A 19046-nucleotide genomic window follows, 5' to 3' on the forward strand; every position below is an offset into this window, starting at 1 on the left:
TGAACAAGGGTACATACAGTGAACATAAGAAGTAGGAGCTGGAGTAGGCCATTTGGCCCTTTCAGCCTGCTCCTCCATTTAACAAGATTATGGCTGATCTCCTACCTCAACTGCACCTTCCCACACTGTTCCCATATCCCTTAATCCCCTTTGTTCCCAAACAATTCTCGACCCCTATCTTGAATAGACTCAACAACTGAACATCCACAGTTTTCTGGGTAGAGAATTCTAAGGATTCACAATCCTTTGAGTGAAGAAATTTCTCCTCCTTTCAGTCCTAAATGACCAACCCTTTATTTTGAGATTGTGATCCTGTGTTCCAGATTCCTCAGTCAGGGAAAACATATTTTTGTTTATTCATTCATGGGATGTGGGCATCACTGGCAAGGCCAACATTAATTGCCCCATCCATAATTGCCCTTGGAAAGGTGGCAAGCTGTCACCTTGATATCTGGGTGACTTGCTGGGCCATTTCAGAGGGCAGTTGAGAGTCAACCACATTGCTCTGGAGTCACATATAGGCCAGACCGGGTAAGGACAGCAGATTTCCTTCCCTATAGAACATTAGTGAACCAGATAGGTTTTTACAACAATCCAGTAGTTACATGGTAATTATATGGTCAGCTTTACTAATACTAGCTTTTTAATTCCAGATTTATTTAACTTAATTTAAATTCCCCAGCTGTCATAGTGGGATTTGAACTCTTGTCTCCTGATCATTAGTCTAGGTATCTGGATTACTAATCCAGTAACATTACCACTATGCTACCATTCCCTTCTCAGCAGTAACCCTGTAAAGCCCCTTAACAATGTTACATGTTTCAATTAGATCATCTCTCATTCTTCTAAACACTAGAAAATATATGCCTAATCTAGTCAATCTCTCTGCGTAGGACAATCCCCTCATCCCAGGAACCCGTCTAGTGAACCTTCCTTGTACTCCCTCTAAAACAAGTATGTCTTTCCTTACTATTTTAGGCAACATTATAAGTCTGTCACTTTGATCTGATACTAACTTTAACTTCTCTTGTCAGCCACGATTGGACCACTTTCCCTGTGGGGTTTTTGTGCCTTAAAGGAATGTATATTTGTGGTAAATTATTTATTAATTCTTTAAATGCCATTGCTTGTCTACCATCATACCTTTAAATGTAGTTTTCCATATGTGTGCGCGCTAGGTCCGTGCAGCAGAGCAGGTCTCCAGTCGTCCTGGTTAACCCTTGCCACTGGATAAAGGCTGAGCTCTGTCAAGCCTGTGTGGTGGCTGGTGTGCAACGGTCACCACACGTTAAAAAAATTCACGCACAGGCATCTTCCACGCCCTCAATTGGAGTTCAGGATTGGAACATCAGGTCCTTCATTGAAACGCCTGTGAACTCGTGGAAGAAAGTCATCCTCGTTCGAGGGACTGCCTATGATGATGATGAATTTCCCAATCTACTTTAGCCAAATCACCCCTCATATCTATGTAGTTTGCTTTGTTTAGGTTTAAGACCCTAGTTTCGGACTTTACTAAATCACTTTCAAACTCAATATAAAATTCTATCATATTATGATCACTCTTCCCTAAATGTCCCTTTACTACAAGGTTATTTATTAACCCTTTCTCATTGCGCAATACTAGATCTAAAATAGCCTGTTCCTTAGTTGGTTCCTCAACATACTGATGTAGAAAACTATCTTGTATACATTCCATGAATTCGTCCTCCATACTATTACTGCAAACTTGGTTTGCCTAGTCTATATGTAGATTAACGTCCGCCATGATTACCGTATTATCCTTGTCACAGGCATCTCTACTTTCCTGAGTTATACTCTGACCTACATTACAAGTACTGTTTGGGGGCGTATAAACAACTCCCACCAATGTTTTCTGCCCCTTGCTGTTTCTTAGCTTCACCCAAACTACTTCTTGATTTTCCAAGCTAAGATCTTTTCTCTCTACTGTCTTTATCCTTTATTACCAGGTCCACCCCTTCTCCGTTTCCATTTGCCTATCTCTTCTAAAAGTTAGGTATCCTGGAATATTCAGATCCCAACCTTGGTCACTTTGCACCCACGTCACCGTAATGGCTATTAGATCAAACCTATTCATTTCTATCTGCACTATTAATTAATCTATTTTATTGCAAATGCTTCGCACATTCTAGATATAGTGCCTTTAGCTTTGACTTTTTTCTATTTTTCTCTGATGTCACCTTAGTCACTGATGCCCTATTACTTTTGTTACTCTCTCTGTCCCTTCCTGACCCACTCTGCTTATTTTTATCCCTTTGTGTCAGCTGTGGCTCAGTGGGTAGCACACTTGTTTCTGAGTTAGAAGATTGTGGGTTCAAGTCCCACTCCAGGGACTTGAGCACACAAATCTAGGCTGACACTCCAGTGCAGTGCTGTGGAATCATTGCACTGTTGGAGGTGCCATCTTTTGGATGAGACATTAAACTGAGGCCCCATCTGTCCTTTCAGGTCGACATAAAAGATCCCATGGCACTATTTTGAAGAAGAGCAAGGGAGTTATCCCCAGTGTCGTGGCCAATATTTATCCCTCAATCAACATAACAAAAACAGATTATCTGGTCATTATCACATTGCTGTTTGTAGGTGCTTGCTGTGCACAAATTGGCTGCCATGTTTCCCAATTACAACAGTGATTACATGCCAAAAGTACTTAATTGGCTGTAAAGTGCTTTGAGATATCCGATGGTCGTGAAAGGTGCTATATAAATGTAAGTCTTTCTTTCTTTCTTTGAAAACTCTGCTCTGCTCTAGAGCCTTGACTTTGCTCTTGCTGCTTTTAAATCTACTCTTTCCTGAATTCTCCCACCCCTTCATTAGTTTAGAGCCCTGTCAACTGCCCTAGTTATTTGATTCGCCTGGGCACTGATTCCAGCCTGGTTTAAGTGGAGCCTGTCCCAACGGAACAACTCCCTCTTTCTCCAGTACTGGTGCCAGTGCCTCATGGAGCAAAACCCCTGCCTCCCACACCACTCTTTGAGCCACGCATTTAACCTTCTAATCTGCTTATCTCTGTGCCAATTGGCACGTGGCTCAGGCAACAATCCAGAGATTATTACCTTTGAAGTTTTACTTTTTAATTTGGATCCCAACTCCTCAAACTCCTCAGCAGAACCTCATTCCTAGTTCTACCTATGTCGTTGGTTCCTATGTGGACTCTAACAACTGGCTTTTCCCCTTCCCACTCCAAGTTCTTCTCCAGCCGTGAGGTGATGTCTTTAACCCTGGCACTGGGTGGGCAACACAAACTTCGGAACTCCTGGTCGCAGCTGCAGAGAACAGTATCTATCCCTCTGATTATACTGTCCCCTATCACAACTACATTCCTTTTCACTCCACCACCACCGCCACCCCCCCCCCACTCCCACTTGAATGGCCTCCTGCATCATGATGCCAAGGTCAGCTTGCTCATCCATCCTGCAAGCTTTTCCCTCAACTAAACAGGCAGCAAGAACCTCATACCTATTGGGTAAGGACAAAGGCCGAGGCTCCTCCAGCACTGCACCTATGGTCCCCTTACCTGCCTGAGTCGCAGTCACATCCTCCTGTCCCTGACCACTAACCAGACCCGTACCACTATGTAACTTAAGGAGTGTGACTGTCTCCTGGATCAAAAGTGTTCTCCCCCTCCTGATGCCCTTCAATGTCTGCACCTCAGACTCCAGCTCAACAACTTTGAGCTGAAGTTCCTCAAGATGCAGACATTTACTGTAAACATGGTTGTCCTGGATCACAATGCTCTCCACAAACTCCCACATGCTGCAATTGTGGCACACCCCACCTGCTCTGTCAACCCTATGTGACCTTGTTCTATTTAATTACATGTAATTCAATTTGTATTTAAGTAATGTAGTTTACAGTTTAGTTTCTTGAATACTTATTTGATCTAGATTAAGTCATGGGTAATGAAATAAAGTATCTACCTGTAACACAAAGCACTACAAGTAATCTAGGCAAAAAGCAACAACTCCTTCCCCCTCTTCTCCTAACTCCCACTCCTACCAAATTCCCAAATAAAACACTCTGTTTAAGGGCACTCCGTTTCAGATACTCTTTGCAGATCACTCTTGGGCCCTTTAGTATAGGGGTAAGTACAAGAAATGGGGATACTCACCCTCAGACCTTTAGAGTAGTGGTAAGTACAGTGAATGGGGGTAATTACCCATGATCCCTTTAGTGTAGGGGTAAATATATTGAATGTTGGGTATTCACCCATCGACCCTTTAGAGAGTATTGGGTATTTTTGTAGTGGGCAGAAGGACATGATTAATTATTGGGGATGAATAAATATTGTGGAATCTTGTTTGATTACCTATGGGGACAAAGTATTCATACAGAACTTTAACCGAGGAAAATAAATGGGAAGGGTAGATTTCACAACAGGGTAGATTTTGAATGGACTTTGTCAGGACTGTCTTTCATTGACCGAGTGGCCTTCTCCTGCTCCTTCCTGTCTTATTTTTTCACCCAAGGGCCTGAGTGTAAGGAGAGTCGCAGTGCAGGGAGGAAGTGCCTCCAGAACATTGGCCATCTCTGCCCTTGCCTCTGCTCATCTGCTGCTGAAGCCCTCATCCATGCCTTTGTTATCTCTAGTTTTGACTATTCCAACACATTTCTGGCTTGCTTTCCACACTGTAACCTATGTACACTTGAGGTCATCCAAAACTCTGCTGCCTGTGTCCTAAATCGCACCAAGTCCCCCTCACCCATCACCCCTGTGCTCGCTGACCTACATTGGCTCCCAGTTAAGCAATTCCTCAATTTTAAAATTCTCATCCTGGTTTTCAAATCCCTCAATGCCCTTGGCTCTCCCTAACTCTGTAATCTCCTCCAGCCCCACAACGCTCCAACTGTGCTTCTCCAATTCTGGCCTCTTGAGCATTTCCAATTTTAATCGCTCCGCCATTGGTGGCCGTGTCCTCAGCTGCCTAGGCCCTAAGCTCTAGAACTCCCTCCCTAAACCTCTTTGCCTCTCTTTCCTCCTTTAAGACATTCCTTAAAACCCGCTTCTTTGACCAAACTTTTGGTAAGCTGCCCTAATATTTCCTTACCTGGTTCTGTGTCAAATTTGTCTTTTATAATGCTTCTGCGAAACACCTTGTGACGTTTTACCATGTTAAATGCACTATATAAATACAAATTGTTGTTGTATTTGAAGGTTATCAACATGATCTGTTTCAGTTTTCTAACCCATCAGTTCCAAAGCCAGAAGCCATGTCATAAAGTGATGATAATGGAAAAATCATGATGTTGTTAGGCTCGCGCTCTTATTATTCTTTTCAATTTAATCATTATTTTGATACATTGCTGTAATCCTATCATTCATACTGTGGAGTTACTGTCTCTGATTCACATGGTATGTTAATGTTTGTTAACGCAGCTCGGCTACATCCAAACTAGCTCATTACTGCGATAAATACAGGAATAAAGGAACAGAGAAAATACATTACAAATCTATCTGGAGTCACAGAGCTAAGCCTCGAGGGCATTGGAGTGAGTCAACTGTGATATGAGCCTATTGAATATTAATGGAGTGTCTCCACTCCTGAGATGCTTTTGTTCACCAACTTTCACCGACTGTTACCACAATGGCGGAGCGAGCTCACGGCAATAACTGAGGTATCACAGCAGCACTGGTCGTGTAAGCACAAAATCTGAGAGTGTTTTATAGGGAGGAGGGGGAGACCTGGTGCAGAGGGGGCGGGGGAAAGGGGAAGCAGGAATTGGAGAGAAAATGGAGAGGCTATTTTCAGAAGGGTTGTTGAAATCAGGATAAGCTGGGAAGATGGAAGGATTTAGGAAGGGAGTTGTAGAGGGAAGGGGTGTAGTGGGTGACTGATTAGCAAGGTGTGGTAAAGGGAAGCATGAAACCAGAGCCCATGTGCAATACTTGCACCGCTCTCCATGTCCATCTATATGCGTGCTATATGTACCACTGTTCACATATCGACACCTGTACCTCTCTCCCTGTGACCTGTACCACTCTCATTGTGTCTTGTACCACTCTCCCCTTGTCCTGTAACACTCTCCCTGTGCCCTGTACCACTCTCCCCAAGTCCTGTAACACTCTCCCTGTGTTGATACCTCTACCAATCTCCCTGTGTCCTATACCACATATTGGGAGTAATGGTATCATTGCATAAGTGAGAATATACACAGCTGCTTCAATGGTGTCCCAAGTGGGAGGGGCTGTGTGCAGCCGAGAGTCACTTGTTTTATTTTACTAAGTGTAATGACTACATATACATCTGCTCAATCATCAGGGAATGCACTGCTGGTAAAACAAGCAATGTAGCCAGCATGTATAGTGCTTTTCCCAGGGTGGGGTGACTTGGTGGGTTTCTGTTTGGGCAAGGAAACTGACACTCAACTAGCCCCTTTACACAGTGATGGTGATAACATGGCCCCTTTACACAGTGATGGTGATAACATGGCCCCTTTACACAGTGATAGCAATAACCCGGCCCCTTTACACACTGATGGTGATAACACGGCCCCTTTACACAGTGATGGTGATAACACGACCCCTTTACACAGTGATGGTGATAACACGACCCCTTTACACAGTGATAGTGATAACACGGCCCCTTTACACAGTGATAGTGATAACACGGCCCCTTTACACAGTGATGGTGATAACACGGCCCCTTTACACAGTGATAGTGATAACATGGCCCCTTTTCACAGTGATGGTGATAACACGGCCCCTTTACACATCATCATCATCAGAGGCAGTCCCTCGGAATCGAGGAAGACTTGCTTCCACTCTTAAAATAAGTTCTTTGGTGGCTGAACAGTCCAATACGAGAGCCACAGACTCTGTTACAGGTGGGACAGATAGTCGTTGAGGGAAGGGGTGGATGGGACTGGCTCTTTCTACTGCCTGCGCTTGATTTCTGCACGCTCTCGGCATTGAGACTCGAGGTGCTCAGCGCCCTCCCGGATGCACTTCCTCCACTTAGGGAGGTCTTTAGCCAGGTGTCAGTGGGGACGTCACACTTTATCAGGGAGGCTTTGAGGGTGCCCTTGTAACGCTTTTGCTGCCCACCTTTGGCTCTTTTGCCGTGAAAGAGTTCCGAGTAGAGCACTTGCTTTGGGAGTCTCGTGTCTGGCCTGCCCAGTGGAGCTGATCAAGTGTGGTCAGTGCTTCAATGCTGGGGATGTTACCCTGGTCAAGGACGCTAATGTTGGTGTGTCTGTCCCTATACACAGCGATAATGATAACACTCCCCCTTTAATCAGTGATAGTGATACTGTTATTATGACACTTATCGATCTTAAACTGTAAAACGGAGTGATTCTTCCTGTCTACCGTTTAAGACCGGTAAGGGCTGTATAAATTGTACCACAAATCTCTCCTCAGCCTCTGTATTATGACAGTAGTGACGTCTGCCATTGTGAAGTTCTACACAGAAACCTGCTGTAAAGGGATTGCAGCATTTCAAACTGCGGGCCTCAGAACCTGTGCAACGTGAACATTACACTTGCGTTTTCCAGTGATTGTTTCTGAAATAAACAGCTACAGTTCTGAAATATATATCGTAGAGTGGGCACAAGGGGGCAGCGCAGCTTTAAAAGTTCAAAGCGTTCCCGGTAAAAGTGTGTATGAACACCGTGATCAAACTTCCTGCACAAAATGTTGAGCTGGCCTACTTTGGCAGGGCCCATGAGAAACCAGCCTACCTACGTCGAATTTCTGGCACAGAAAACCATGTACAGAGCATCCTCGGGTTGCCAACTCTAATTGGACGTATTCCAGTAGACTTCATTACATGACCTCCTACTGCCTCACTCCTGCTATTGTTCATCTGACACATCCATCCTTGCGGCCCCCTCTTTCTCACAGACTCTTCCTTATCCGATTGAATGGTTCTTGACTGTCATTCGAAAAAACAGACTTTTTTTTCCATCTCCAGTATTTTTTATAATGAATAAAGAAAAGTGTTTAAAGTAAATTAAAAAACACCATTTTTTTAAGCCCATTTGATTTTTCTCCAAGGTTGCTTGCATCAGTGCCCTGGTTATCCCTAACCCTAAATATTCAATTCTTGGCGACTCCAGGACAATCCTGGAGGGTCAGCAACCCTCCTTCATCCCGTTAAGTCCTTGCCTCAATTAAATCTAAGCTCAACACGATGCCTGGCTCTTGTGCCGGCATGTCCATCTCCTTGACCCGGAGGCCTTGCCCTTATCTCCTGTCTTCAGAATTCTCATTCCACCTCCTTCCGTCCTCTTCTCATTGAGATTGCAGGTGTGACATCGGTTGTCTCAATTTCTCTACTCGCCCTCAGTTCTAATGAAAGGTCATCGCCCTTAAATGTTAACGCTGTTTTTTCTCTCTCCACAGATGCTGCCTGACCCGCTGAGTATTTACAGCATTTACTGCTTCTATTTTCAATCCTCCTTCTGCCCCATAGGGCCCAACTGGTTTACATTTGCTCAAATTCGCAGGTCTTCCCGGCTTTGGGAATCCAATATTTTGAGCGGTGTCTGAGGATTAAATGGAAAACCACCAGCGTGTACCATGTACTATGCAGCCCATCATGTGCTCCATCCTACCCATTTAATCTACGGAGGAAATGATCTGCAAAAAAATATTCCTAAAGGGCAACAGAACATTCATCCAGCTTTGGGTTGGCAAAATTCAACCCTGACCTGCTGCTCTCCATGGGTCATTTCTCCAGGACCAGGAGAGAATGTAGGTAGTATTAGATTATCGCAGTGTATGTTGTGCCAGTGTTTCTGATAGGAAGTCGAATTGTATGGACAGAGATAACGATGAAACAAGTCTGCTTAGTTCTTGTTGATGTTAGTCAACCCAATTGGAGGTTTGATAATGTAAGCTCATCTGATTTGAAGGATATCACATCGCCGACCAGATTTAGGGGCCAAAATTGCCCTCTGCCCCAAACAGGGCGGGTAATTCGAATTAAATGAATATTCTCCTCTATGGATCGGAGAATAAAGGGGAATTGTCCTCTTTTGATATTTTAATTAATTGCGGTGGTGTTTGGAATGGCTAAGGGGCGGAAGTGCGTTAGGAGTGGGGTGGAAGGTGGGCGATGTCATCAACGCCGTGCTGAGCACGCCAGTGGACGTGGACATGCTGTGTCGCGCTAACGCGTAGCAATATCCCTCCCCTTCAGTTAAACGGGATGGTCACTGCGAACTCTGCAGCCAGTTTAGTGATGCCCACTGGGCCACCATGGAGGGCTTCGGCCGAGCCTACAATTTCTCCCCCAGTGAGCTTTTCTATTCACCAAAGCGAGGGATGTGAGTGTTGGAGAATGGAACATTTTAGGCAACCCATTCATCAGCAATTAGTCTAGATCAGTGAAAGCACAGCCATGTACAGAGTAAAGCTTCCTCTCTCCTGCCTCAACTCCAACACAAGAGCTCTCTCTATTAAATGAATGCCACCCTAGGTTTCAGCCTGCTGCTGATGGCTAACCACTGCCTCTTGTCAACACTCCTTGCTTTTTCTCAGCAGATGGTAAAAGAAGTTGGAGTCGCTGAAACCCATCTCCGGTGCCATCCCACACGGAGAAAGATCATGAACAGAGCTTCAGAGAGACGAGGATCAGCGAGCCTGACGAGGCAGAGCTGTCAGCATTGGTGCATTGGTCAGGACAATGATCAAAAAGAATGAGTCAAGTCACAAATCCATATATGGACCCCTTGAGGACTTGTATAAACCAAAATGAGTGCTTCTCAATCCAAATGAATGAAAGTTGAGGGCTGGCCACAAGTCAAGTAGAGACAGGCCACAAGTAGCCCCTGCACAATATTAGGAGTACCATTGAACTGCCAGCATACTTACTTCATAACCTGGTCCGGCACTGGCTTGTTCTTGAAGTGGGGCTGTTCTTCTAGGACTGGTTGGACAGTGAAACACTGAATGACTGTATGAGAATTAAGTTAAGGATAAGTAGTATTTGGTAAATGCTATAGTCAGTGTTCCTCAGCATTCCTGCTCTTGGAGGGAAGGATTAGTGGACACGCATGTGTAAGTGATCTAATTGGTCTCCAGTTGTGTGATTGAGGGTTCTGGTAGTGAGCAAGGCCTAATTTTAGGGCCTGATTGCAGGTAATAAACTTGGAGAAATTCGGTCGTGCCTCTGTTGCGGCGTTAACCCAGGTGGAACCGTAAATTTTGCACTGGGGAATGGTTTGTATCTCCAGCCGCAAAATTCACCAGCTGGACCCTGAGTGTGGAGCGGAGCGCTAAGGGAGGCATTCCACACCTCTTTTAGGGAGCCAGGCTGGCTGAACAACTGAAAATCCTGAGTAAAATAGCCAGCCTCGGAGAGCCCTAAGAGAGACTTCCGTGGAAAAGAAAATCTGAAAAAAACACCAAAAGCATTCCCAATACATTACTGATGTCACATCAACATAAATTGCAAAATAAAAATATAAAAAAACAATCACACTTACCTCACGTCAACATTCCTTCCCTCACTGCCGGTACAGCTCGGACCGCCAGCTTTCACAGGCAGTCCCACTAGGGCTGGTGTACTACGGGGCACTACGGATCAGGCGCGAATCAAATATTGAGACGGTGTTGACCAGGGGCGTTGCACACTGGCTCGCCTCTTCCGGGCGGTAATGCGCCGCGCCCCCGCAAACTCAGCATCGAATGTCCCGGAGAGGCTGCGGGAGGCTTGCCGTCCTCCCTGAAATGCTTCCCGCCACAATTACTGCTTCTCCGGGGTGAAAACAGAGGCAGCAACAAACTGAAAATCCAACCCCGATGTTTAAAAAATCCTGTCAGATCAGATTCTTGTAACTAGAAGTTACCGTGCACGATATTACTTTGAGTCAAGTCACCATGGACAAGCACGGTAGTTGTACACCTGGCACCTCAAGTCGATGTCTCCGCAAGACCCTGTAAATCCCCTGGGAGGACAAGCGCACCAACATCAGTGCCCTCGACTAGGCTAACATCCCCAGTATTGAAGCACTGACCACACTCGATCAGCTTAGCTGGGCAGGCCACATAGTTTGCATGCCAGATCCGAGACTCCCGAAGCAAATGCTTTATGCGGAGCTCCTTCGTGGTAAACGAGCCAAAGGAGGACAGTGGAAACGTTATAAGGACACCCTCAAAGCCTCCTTGGTAAAGTGCGACATCACCACTGACACCTCAGAAACCCTGGCCGAAGAGAAAGTGCATCCGGGAGGGCGTTGAGCTCTTCTAATCTCAACGCAAAGAACGTGAAGAGGCCAAGCGCAGGCAGCGGAAGGAGCGCACGGCAAACCAGCCCCACCGACTCCTTCCCTCGACGAATGTCTGTCCCACGTGACAGGGTCTGTGGCTCTCATATCGGACTGTTCAGCCATCAAAGAACTCACTTTGGGAGTGGAAGCAAGTCTTCCTCGATTCCGAGGGACTGCCTATGAATGAATATACACCTGTGCCAGGCGAATAGTTCTCCAGGGCACCATTGGTAATTGACCAGCCAGCCTGGCTCACTTATGGAAACTGGAGAGGTATTGTCACTGGGGGCTGGGATCTTCGCATGGCAAAAGGTAACGCGACAAACCAATGCTCTGAGGAGTAGAATGGTCCGACTTGGGCAAGCAGTGGGACACTCAATAGTGCAACATGCTGATAAACTGCGCTGTTTAAGTGGATTATACTCTACAGAACCCCTGCATCCACTCTGATAATCTTTGCCTAACATCTTTGGACATTAGTAAATGAGATGTGTCCCTTTGGTGGCTGTGCATGCATTCCATATTTGCAGTAACTCATTCTCTGGGCATTTCTCCACAGTTTAGTTTGGAGACACAAACATTATAGAGGTGATTTTATAAAAATAAAGAAAGAAAGATGATTTATGTGATATCACAGAGGGATATAAGCATATTAAGCCTCTTACATGCCAGAATGGAAAGCCTAAGGGGGCGAAATTCGATAGTGCCGCATTTGGGGTGCTAAGTTTTATCTGTTTGAACAATTAGCACCCGGCCAGATGGAGTGTAAAATTGTGGGAAAATTGGACACTTTCGCCTCAGAAATGAAGGGAGACAGTATCTGAGGCGTCAATGGCCTCAGTGGGGTTCTGCAGGGTCACTATTCCCAGAGCTGCACCCAATTTCAGCTGGGGGCAACAATGGTATCTTTATCCCCTCTTCTCTTCCCACTTCCCCGTTAAACCAGAATGCCTTATCACTTTCCAGCTCCTCATACTGTCTGCCTTCCTTGCTCCATTCTATCCCCCTGCCCTCACCTTAACGCAACTCTTGTGCCATTTATGCTTTCAAATAATCATGCTGCAGATGAGCAGCCTGTGCCTGAGCCCACACAACTGAATCACGAGGGAGAAGAGGGGGACGATGGTTAGGAAGGGGAGAAGGAGGAGGAGGAGCCATGCACTGCCACACTGCTTTTCTCACCCATAGTCACCGGCTCAGATACTACCCGCTCCTTAGAGATTAGCTTAGTACAGGGGTCTGCACTGGGTGATGCACTGGGGCCGAGCGGTCAAGAGGAAAAGGAAGCTTGGGAGCCATCTCCCCGGATGGCGAGTTCACATGCAAGTTCTGCTGCACAGGACACAGATGAGGACCTCGAAGGGGAGGCATTTGAACAAAGGGTGATGGCCTTGCACTCCAACATGATAGGAGCAATGGCACGGGTGCCTGAGAGCCTGTCGCAAGGGAGTGTGAAGGAATCCGCCTTCCCCATTTTACACAGCTCTGCGCACTCCATGGGGCCCATCATTACCAGTGTGCAGACGATGGTGGACTCCCAGAGAGACTGTGTGGATCCAGACCTCATGATGCATGTCATGGGCAATGTGGCAGTTTCCAATGAAAGAGGTGATATAAGGAAATGCACAATCGACTGCAAAAGGACATAAATGGTCTAGCAGAATGGGAAGACAAGTGACAGATGGAATTTAATACAGAGAAGTGTGAGGTGATGCATTTTGACAGAAGGGATAGGGAGAGGCAATATAGATTTAATGTCACAGTTCTAAAGAGTGTGCAGGGACAGAGGGACCTGAGGTTCATGTGGATAGATCTTTGAAGGTAGCAGGACATATTGAGAGAGTAGTTAGCAAAGCAGATGGGATCTTGGGCTTCATAAATAAAGGTATTGAGTACAAAAGCAGGGAAGTTATGCTGAATCTTTATAAACATAGAAAATAGGTGCAGGAGCAGGCCATTCGGCCCTTCAAGCCTGCACCACCATTCAATATGATCGTGGCCGATCATACAACTTCAGTACCCCATTCCTGCTTTTTCTCTGGTTAGGCCACAACTAGAGTATTGCATCCAGTTCTGGTCACCACACTTTAGGAAGGAGGTAAAGATCCTTGAGAGGGTGCAGAGGAGATTTACTAGAATGGTCCAGGGAAAAGGGATTTTAGCTACAAGGTTAGGTTGGAGAAGCTGGGGTTGTTCTCCTTGGAGGCGAGATTTGATAGAGATGTACAAGATTATAACGGGTTTGGATAAGCTAGACAGAGAAAGGCTGTTCCCATTAGCTGAAGGTACAAGGACTAGGGGACACAGATTTAAGGTTTTGGGCAAGAGATACAGAGAGGGTGTGAGGAAGGACATTTTTACGCAGTGAGTGGTAATGACCTGGGACGAGAGTGGTGGAAGCGGAGACGAGCAATGATTTCAAAAGGAAATTGGATAGGCACTTGAGGGAAATAAACATGCAGGGCTATGGGGATAGAGGGGGAATGGGACTGACTGCATTGATCTACAGTGAGCCGCCATGAACATGATGGCCTCCTTTTGTGCCGTAATGACTCTATGACAAAAGGGTAAAGAATAAATACAGTTATACATTTTGTTGTTGTTTAATAAATGTTGATTGGAATGTTTAGTGTTTTTAGTCGTCTCTCATTTCAGTCTTGGGGCTTTGGTATGGAAGGGCAAATTGATGTGTTGATGGGGATGTCCATAGGAACTGGGAAGTGGGATTGAAATCAGTGGAAACGTTCTCTGAAGCGACGTCAGTGGACCTCCTTTGCAGGATCACGATGGAGTCGCAGCTGTTGCTGCTCCTGCTCCCCCTCATCCTCCTGCTGTTGCTCCTCCTCCTGCTGCTCCCGGGGTGGTGCGGCTATGCCTGGTGATAATGGCTGTGCCCCCATGATGATCAGGTTGTGCAGCATGCAGCAGACGACGACGAATAGGGACACCCGCTCAGGCGAGTACAGTAAGACACCTCCTGAGTGGTCAAGGCAGCGGAACCGTTGCTTCAGTATTCCGATGGTCTGCTCAATGATGTTCCTGGTGGCGGCATGGCTCTCATTGTATGAGAGCTGGCCAGGAGTGGTGGGGTTACGGAGGGGAGTCATGAGCCAGGTGGAGAGCAACTAGCCCTTGTCTCCGAGCAGCCAGCCACGAGCTTAATTTGGGGGCTGGAGCAGAGCTGGCACACCGGTCTGGTGCAGCATGAAGGCATCGTGGCTGCTGCTAGGTTAGTGGGCATTGACCGTGAGTAATCTCGGTGTGTGGTCGCACACCAACTGTACATTCAGTGAGTGGTAACCTTGGTGGTTACGGAAGATCTCTGGATTGTGATGCAGTGTCCTCAGAGCGACATTGGTGCAGTCAATGGCACCCTGCACCATGGGGAAGCCCGCTATCCTGGCAAGGCCACATGCTCGCTAGTGCTGCTTCTCTCTGCTCATGAACATCTGTGACTTCACGGATGGAGCAATGGATACCAAACTTGGAAATGTTGGAAATGTCTCCTGTTGCTCCCTGGAAAGATCCATTGGTATAGAAATGGAGCGCGATGGTGACCTTGACTGCCACTGAGAGAGCCGACCTCACCCTGGTCTGTGGCTCGAGTTCTGGTTGCAGCAGATGGCAGAGTTCTATGAGCACGTCCTTGCTGAAATGCAGCCTTCGCACACACTGCTCCTCGGTGAAATTGATGTCGGAGAACTACTGCAGGAATACCCAGCGAAAGTAAGGCCTCCGGTTGCCAGCCCTGTTGGCCCTTTTTCCTATGGCAACATGTTGCTGTGGTTCTCTGTGCTGCTGCCTCTGGTTCTCCATGTTGTGCTGCCTCTGGTTCTCCATCTCTTGCTGCCTGTCTTTGTCTGTGTTTCTCCCTTTGCCTCTGATAGCAGCTGAAGTTGAGATGACAGACGTGATCCATCAATGGTGAGAGGTTGTTCCAAGGAGGCGACAGAGAGTTTACTGCAAACACTTCAAACCTCCATAAAGCTAAAAAGTGTATTACAAATGCTGAAGGCTCCAGCTTCTAAGGTTGGAAATTAAAGGGCTGTGAAATGGTAGCTTTTATACCACTTCTGCAGCTTGCCAATATTCAAACCAATTCAGAGTTGTTGAGAACCCAACACACTTACCTGATGTGATCCTGAGGGACGGGAATCTCGTAAAAAACTTGGAAAAATTGTTAGGACATTGTAACGTGCTGATTAAATAGCTTTAGGCAGCTACTTAACTATCTCAATTGCCTGACATGTCGCTTAGTGTTGGGTTTGCAAACCGCAGGCACTTGGGAAATTCACAAGGAGGTGGGTTCAGAGCTGTCAATCACGGCCATTTTGACAGCGGATCCGCCTCCAAACTCGCATTCAGAGCACTGGTAAGAGTGCTGTGCACATTTCTGGTCTCCATATTACAAAAAGTATATAGAGGCACTGAAGAATGATCAAAACCGATTTACAAGGATGATACCGGAACAGAGAGGTTATACCAATCAGGAAAGATTGAACAGGCTGGGGCTCTTTTTGTTCTGGAAAAGAAAAGGCTGAAGGGTGACCTGGTAGAGGTTTAAATATTTGATTGGGTAGACATAGAGAAGATGTTTCCTTTTGTGGTGGAAACCAAAACTAGGGGCAATAAATATGATAGTCACTAATAAATTGAATAGGGAATTCAGGAGAAACTTTTTTTCCCCAGAGTGGTTAGAATGTGGAACTCATTACCACAAGGAGTAGTTGAGGCAAATAGCATGGATGCATTTAAGAAGATGCTAGATAAACACATAAGGGAGAAAGGAATGATAGGGTTAGAAGAAGAGAGATGGGAAGAGGCCCATGTGGAGCATAAACATCTGCATGGAGCAGTTGGGTCGAATGGCCTGCTTCTGTTATGTACATATTATTTAATTAGGAGGGAGACACCACTGATAGGATATAAAAACCAGACAGTGGTGCCCTAATGTCTCCTCTCCCTCTTCACAATAACAGAAGGGGAATCACAGCCTTTGCTCAATGTCAGGCTACTCAGTATGGCTCCACTGGGGAGCTGAGCCAAATAACGAACTGGACCTACCTCTCCAAACTTCACATCGGTGCCAGAAAACCACTCATCACAGTCATTATTACTGCAGAATTCACAAAGCAGCAGAGCTTATCTGAGTTGTTAAGCTTGGTTAGTGCTCAGCTAGTTACAACTAACTGGAATTTAACAGGCACTAAATGGAAACCTTTGATCACCCCTTGCTTGTAATTAGCACTGTGGCAAGTCATTGAACCAATTATAAAGGCTGAGACAATTTATTCCTTTTTGATTTGTTATGGCCTCTCTCTGATTCTACCCCCTTGAAGACCTCCTTGTCATTTAGTCTGCTGCCGCTGGTATTTTTGTTGGGACCACAATCTCAACCAATGTCCTGGCTGATGGCTGCTCTCTGAATTACTGTACAGAGTGATGATATGCAGTTCTGCAGTTCCCCTCATGATTGAGCAGCTGATTTTAAGCATTCCCACTGTGGGCAGTTGCCCAGTGGAAGGACAGGCACTTCCCCACAGGAAGTAAAAATAGATAGTAGGACCAAGAGGTCAATATTAGTAGGTTCTGGGGCCTTTCACTTGCTGTATAGAAGCTGGGATATTCCTGTATCCTGATAGCATCCCCTTGCTACAGCTTTGCTCAAGCGAAAGGGCATGGACTCCTGTCTTGGTTAACATCTCATAGCTGGCCAGGAGACAAGGTTGCCAAGGGTGACAACTGAAGGGGAGAGAAGTTGAAAAAGGGTTTTAATACCATTGATTTGGATGGTCTTGCAGTCCTTTACTATTTCCTCTTCACTAGGAATGGGAGGGGGAAAGGTCTTTGGTATTACACTGGCACAGCTCATTGGTATATCTATGTGAAGTGCAGTGGACTGGCACAACGAGTATTACATAGAATCAGCAGCACAGAAACAGACCATTCGGCACAACTGGTCTATGCCAGTGTTTATACTCCTCGTGAGTCTTCTCCCACTATAATTACCTCTTTCCACCCTGCAAGCACCTAATTCACTTGATTCCCTTCTTTCCCATGTATGCATCAAGCCTTCCTTTAAATGCATCAATGCTACCTGCTTCAACTACTCCATGCGGCAGTGAGTTCCACATTCTCAGCACTCTATAAAATTCTTTATTTGATCTATTAGTGGCTATCTTATACTTATAGCCCCTTGTTCTGGACTCACCTATAAGTGGAAACAGTTTCTCCATATCCCAGCAAGCTGCACTTCACATGGATATACCAGTGAGCGGTGCCAATTGTAGCCCTCCTAGTCATGCCCGCGCTGTGCTATGTCGAGTCAATAATGCTCCAGGGGATTGAACTGGGGACCTTCCTGATCCATATGTATCAGTTACCACATACGGCAGTGCATATATACCCACTGACCCCTCAGAGCTGCTCTCCTGAGTGTATCTAAATAATGATGTTTTAGTTACCAGAATGCCAGGTGAGTTTTGCAAGGCTGCTATCCAGTGTGAAGACCTGTTAATGGGAATGGAATTACATGCAGAAGGTGGCGTGTCTAACTTGCAGAGCCCCTGATTTTCTGTTTGTTAAAAGGGAATCCCCGGAAATCCGGCACTGCCGTGGATCTGATGCACTGACCTCTGTGCCAGATTGTCTTTATCAAGTGCTCGCTTCGGGGAGGCTCCTTTACTGGGAGCTGCACACCATAATATCTACCCCAACATCTCCGAACAATTACCTCAATAGTGTTCAAAAAAACAAAGAGCAATAACATATATGTGCACATCACTCTGCAAAGGTACCCAACTGTAGGGTAAGGAGCGGATTGCAATCCAGCTGCTGACGGTACCTATATTGCCACCGGTCTCAAAGGATACACTGTCCAGGGGAGTTTTTGATGTTGCTTGCAGGAGATGAAGTCGTGTTCATCCTCTCTGCGTTTGGAAACTCGGTCATCAACTGTCCTTGGAAATCTTCTCTACGCTCATACTCCTTCCCCCGATAGATGAACACCTTGTTCTGATATTAAAAAACACAAGCAGAAATTTTGTTAGTTGTCTTTTTGCTGGTTAGTGATATGAAGTGAGTTTGGTCTGTTGCAGTCCAGTTCCTGGTGGACAGGAGTCCGCAGCAGAGAACTGCCCTTAATGTGGCCTTACATCGACAATTTCACTCAGAGAAACCATGGGATAGCAAGGTGGGAAGCAGAAATAATGTCCTATTCGCAAAGTAAAAGAAAGAAAGGACTTACATTTGTGTAGCGCCTTTCATAATCTCAATATGACCCAAAACGCTTTACAGCTAATGAAATGTAGTCACTGCTGTAATATAGGGAAATTCAGTATCTAATTCGCGCACAGAACGGTCCCACAAACGGAAATTAGATAAATGACCAATTGAACTCTTTTTAATCAAGGTTTTTAAGATTGATAAGAACAAATAGCGAAAGTCTATTTCCTGTGGTTAGGGAATCCTCTTTTAAATGTTCTCTTAGCCTTCTCTGCTCCAGGGGAAGTCGTCCGAATATCTCAAGTCTCCTCAGAATTGTAGTAGCTCATTTCTGGCAACACCTTGGTGAAGTTACGTTGTATACTTTCTATGACTTTAATGCCCTTTCTATAATAAGAACATAAGAGCGGGAGAAGGCCATACGGCCCCTCGAGCCTGCTCCTACATTTAATACGATCATGGCTGATCTAATCTTGGCCTCAACTCCACTTCCCTGCCCTCTCCCCATAACCCTTTGACTCCCTTATCTTTCAATAATACTAGACCTCAAGTGATTCTGTTTGTTCTACATATAAATTACTGCTAATTAA

At 45.8% G+C, this 19046-nt stretch overlaps 1 protein-coding gene across 2 annotated transcripts in view; it reads right to left on the reverse strand.

The window, feature by feature from the left end:
- LOC139263058 (dedicator of cytokinesis protein 2-like) overlaps window positions 1-19046 on the reverse strand; it is a 770661-nt gene that overhangs the window by 37149 nt on the left and 714466 nt on the right. For both annotated transcript variants that reach the window (XM_070878576.1, XM_070878575.1), the window contains exons 41-42: window positions 18105-18246; window positions 9836-9917 (exon numbers count right to left, since the gene is read on the reverse strand). In XM_070878576.1, coding sequence (XP_070734677.1) covers window positions 9836-9917; window positions 18105-18246 — 224 coding nt within the window. The remainder of the gene's footprint in view (window positions 1-9835; window positions 9918-18104; window positions 18247-19046) is intronic.

Source organism: Pristiophorus japonicus, chromosome 4 (genome assembly GCF_044704955.1).
Source record: "Pristiophorus japonicus isolate sPriJap1 chromosome 4, sPriJap1.hap1, whole genome shotgun sequence".
Classification (NCBI taxonomy): Eukaryota; Metazoa; Chordata; class Chondrichthyes; family Pristiophoridae; genus Pristiophorus; species Pristiophorus japonicus.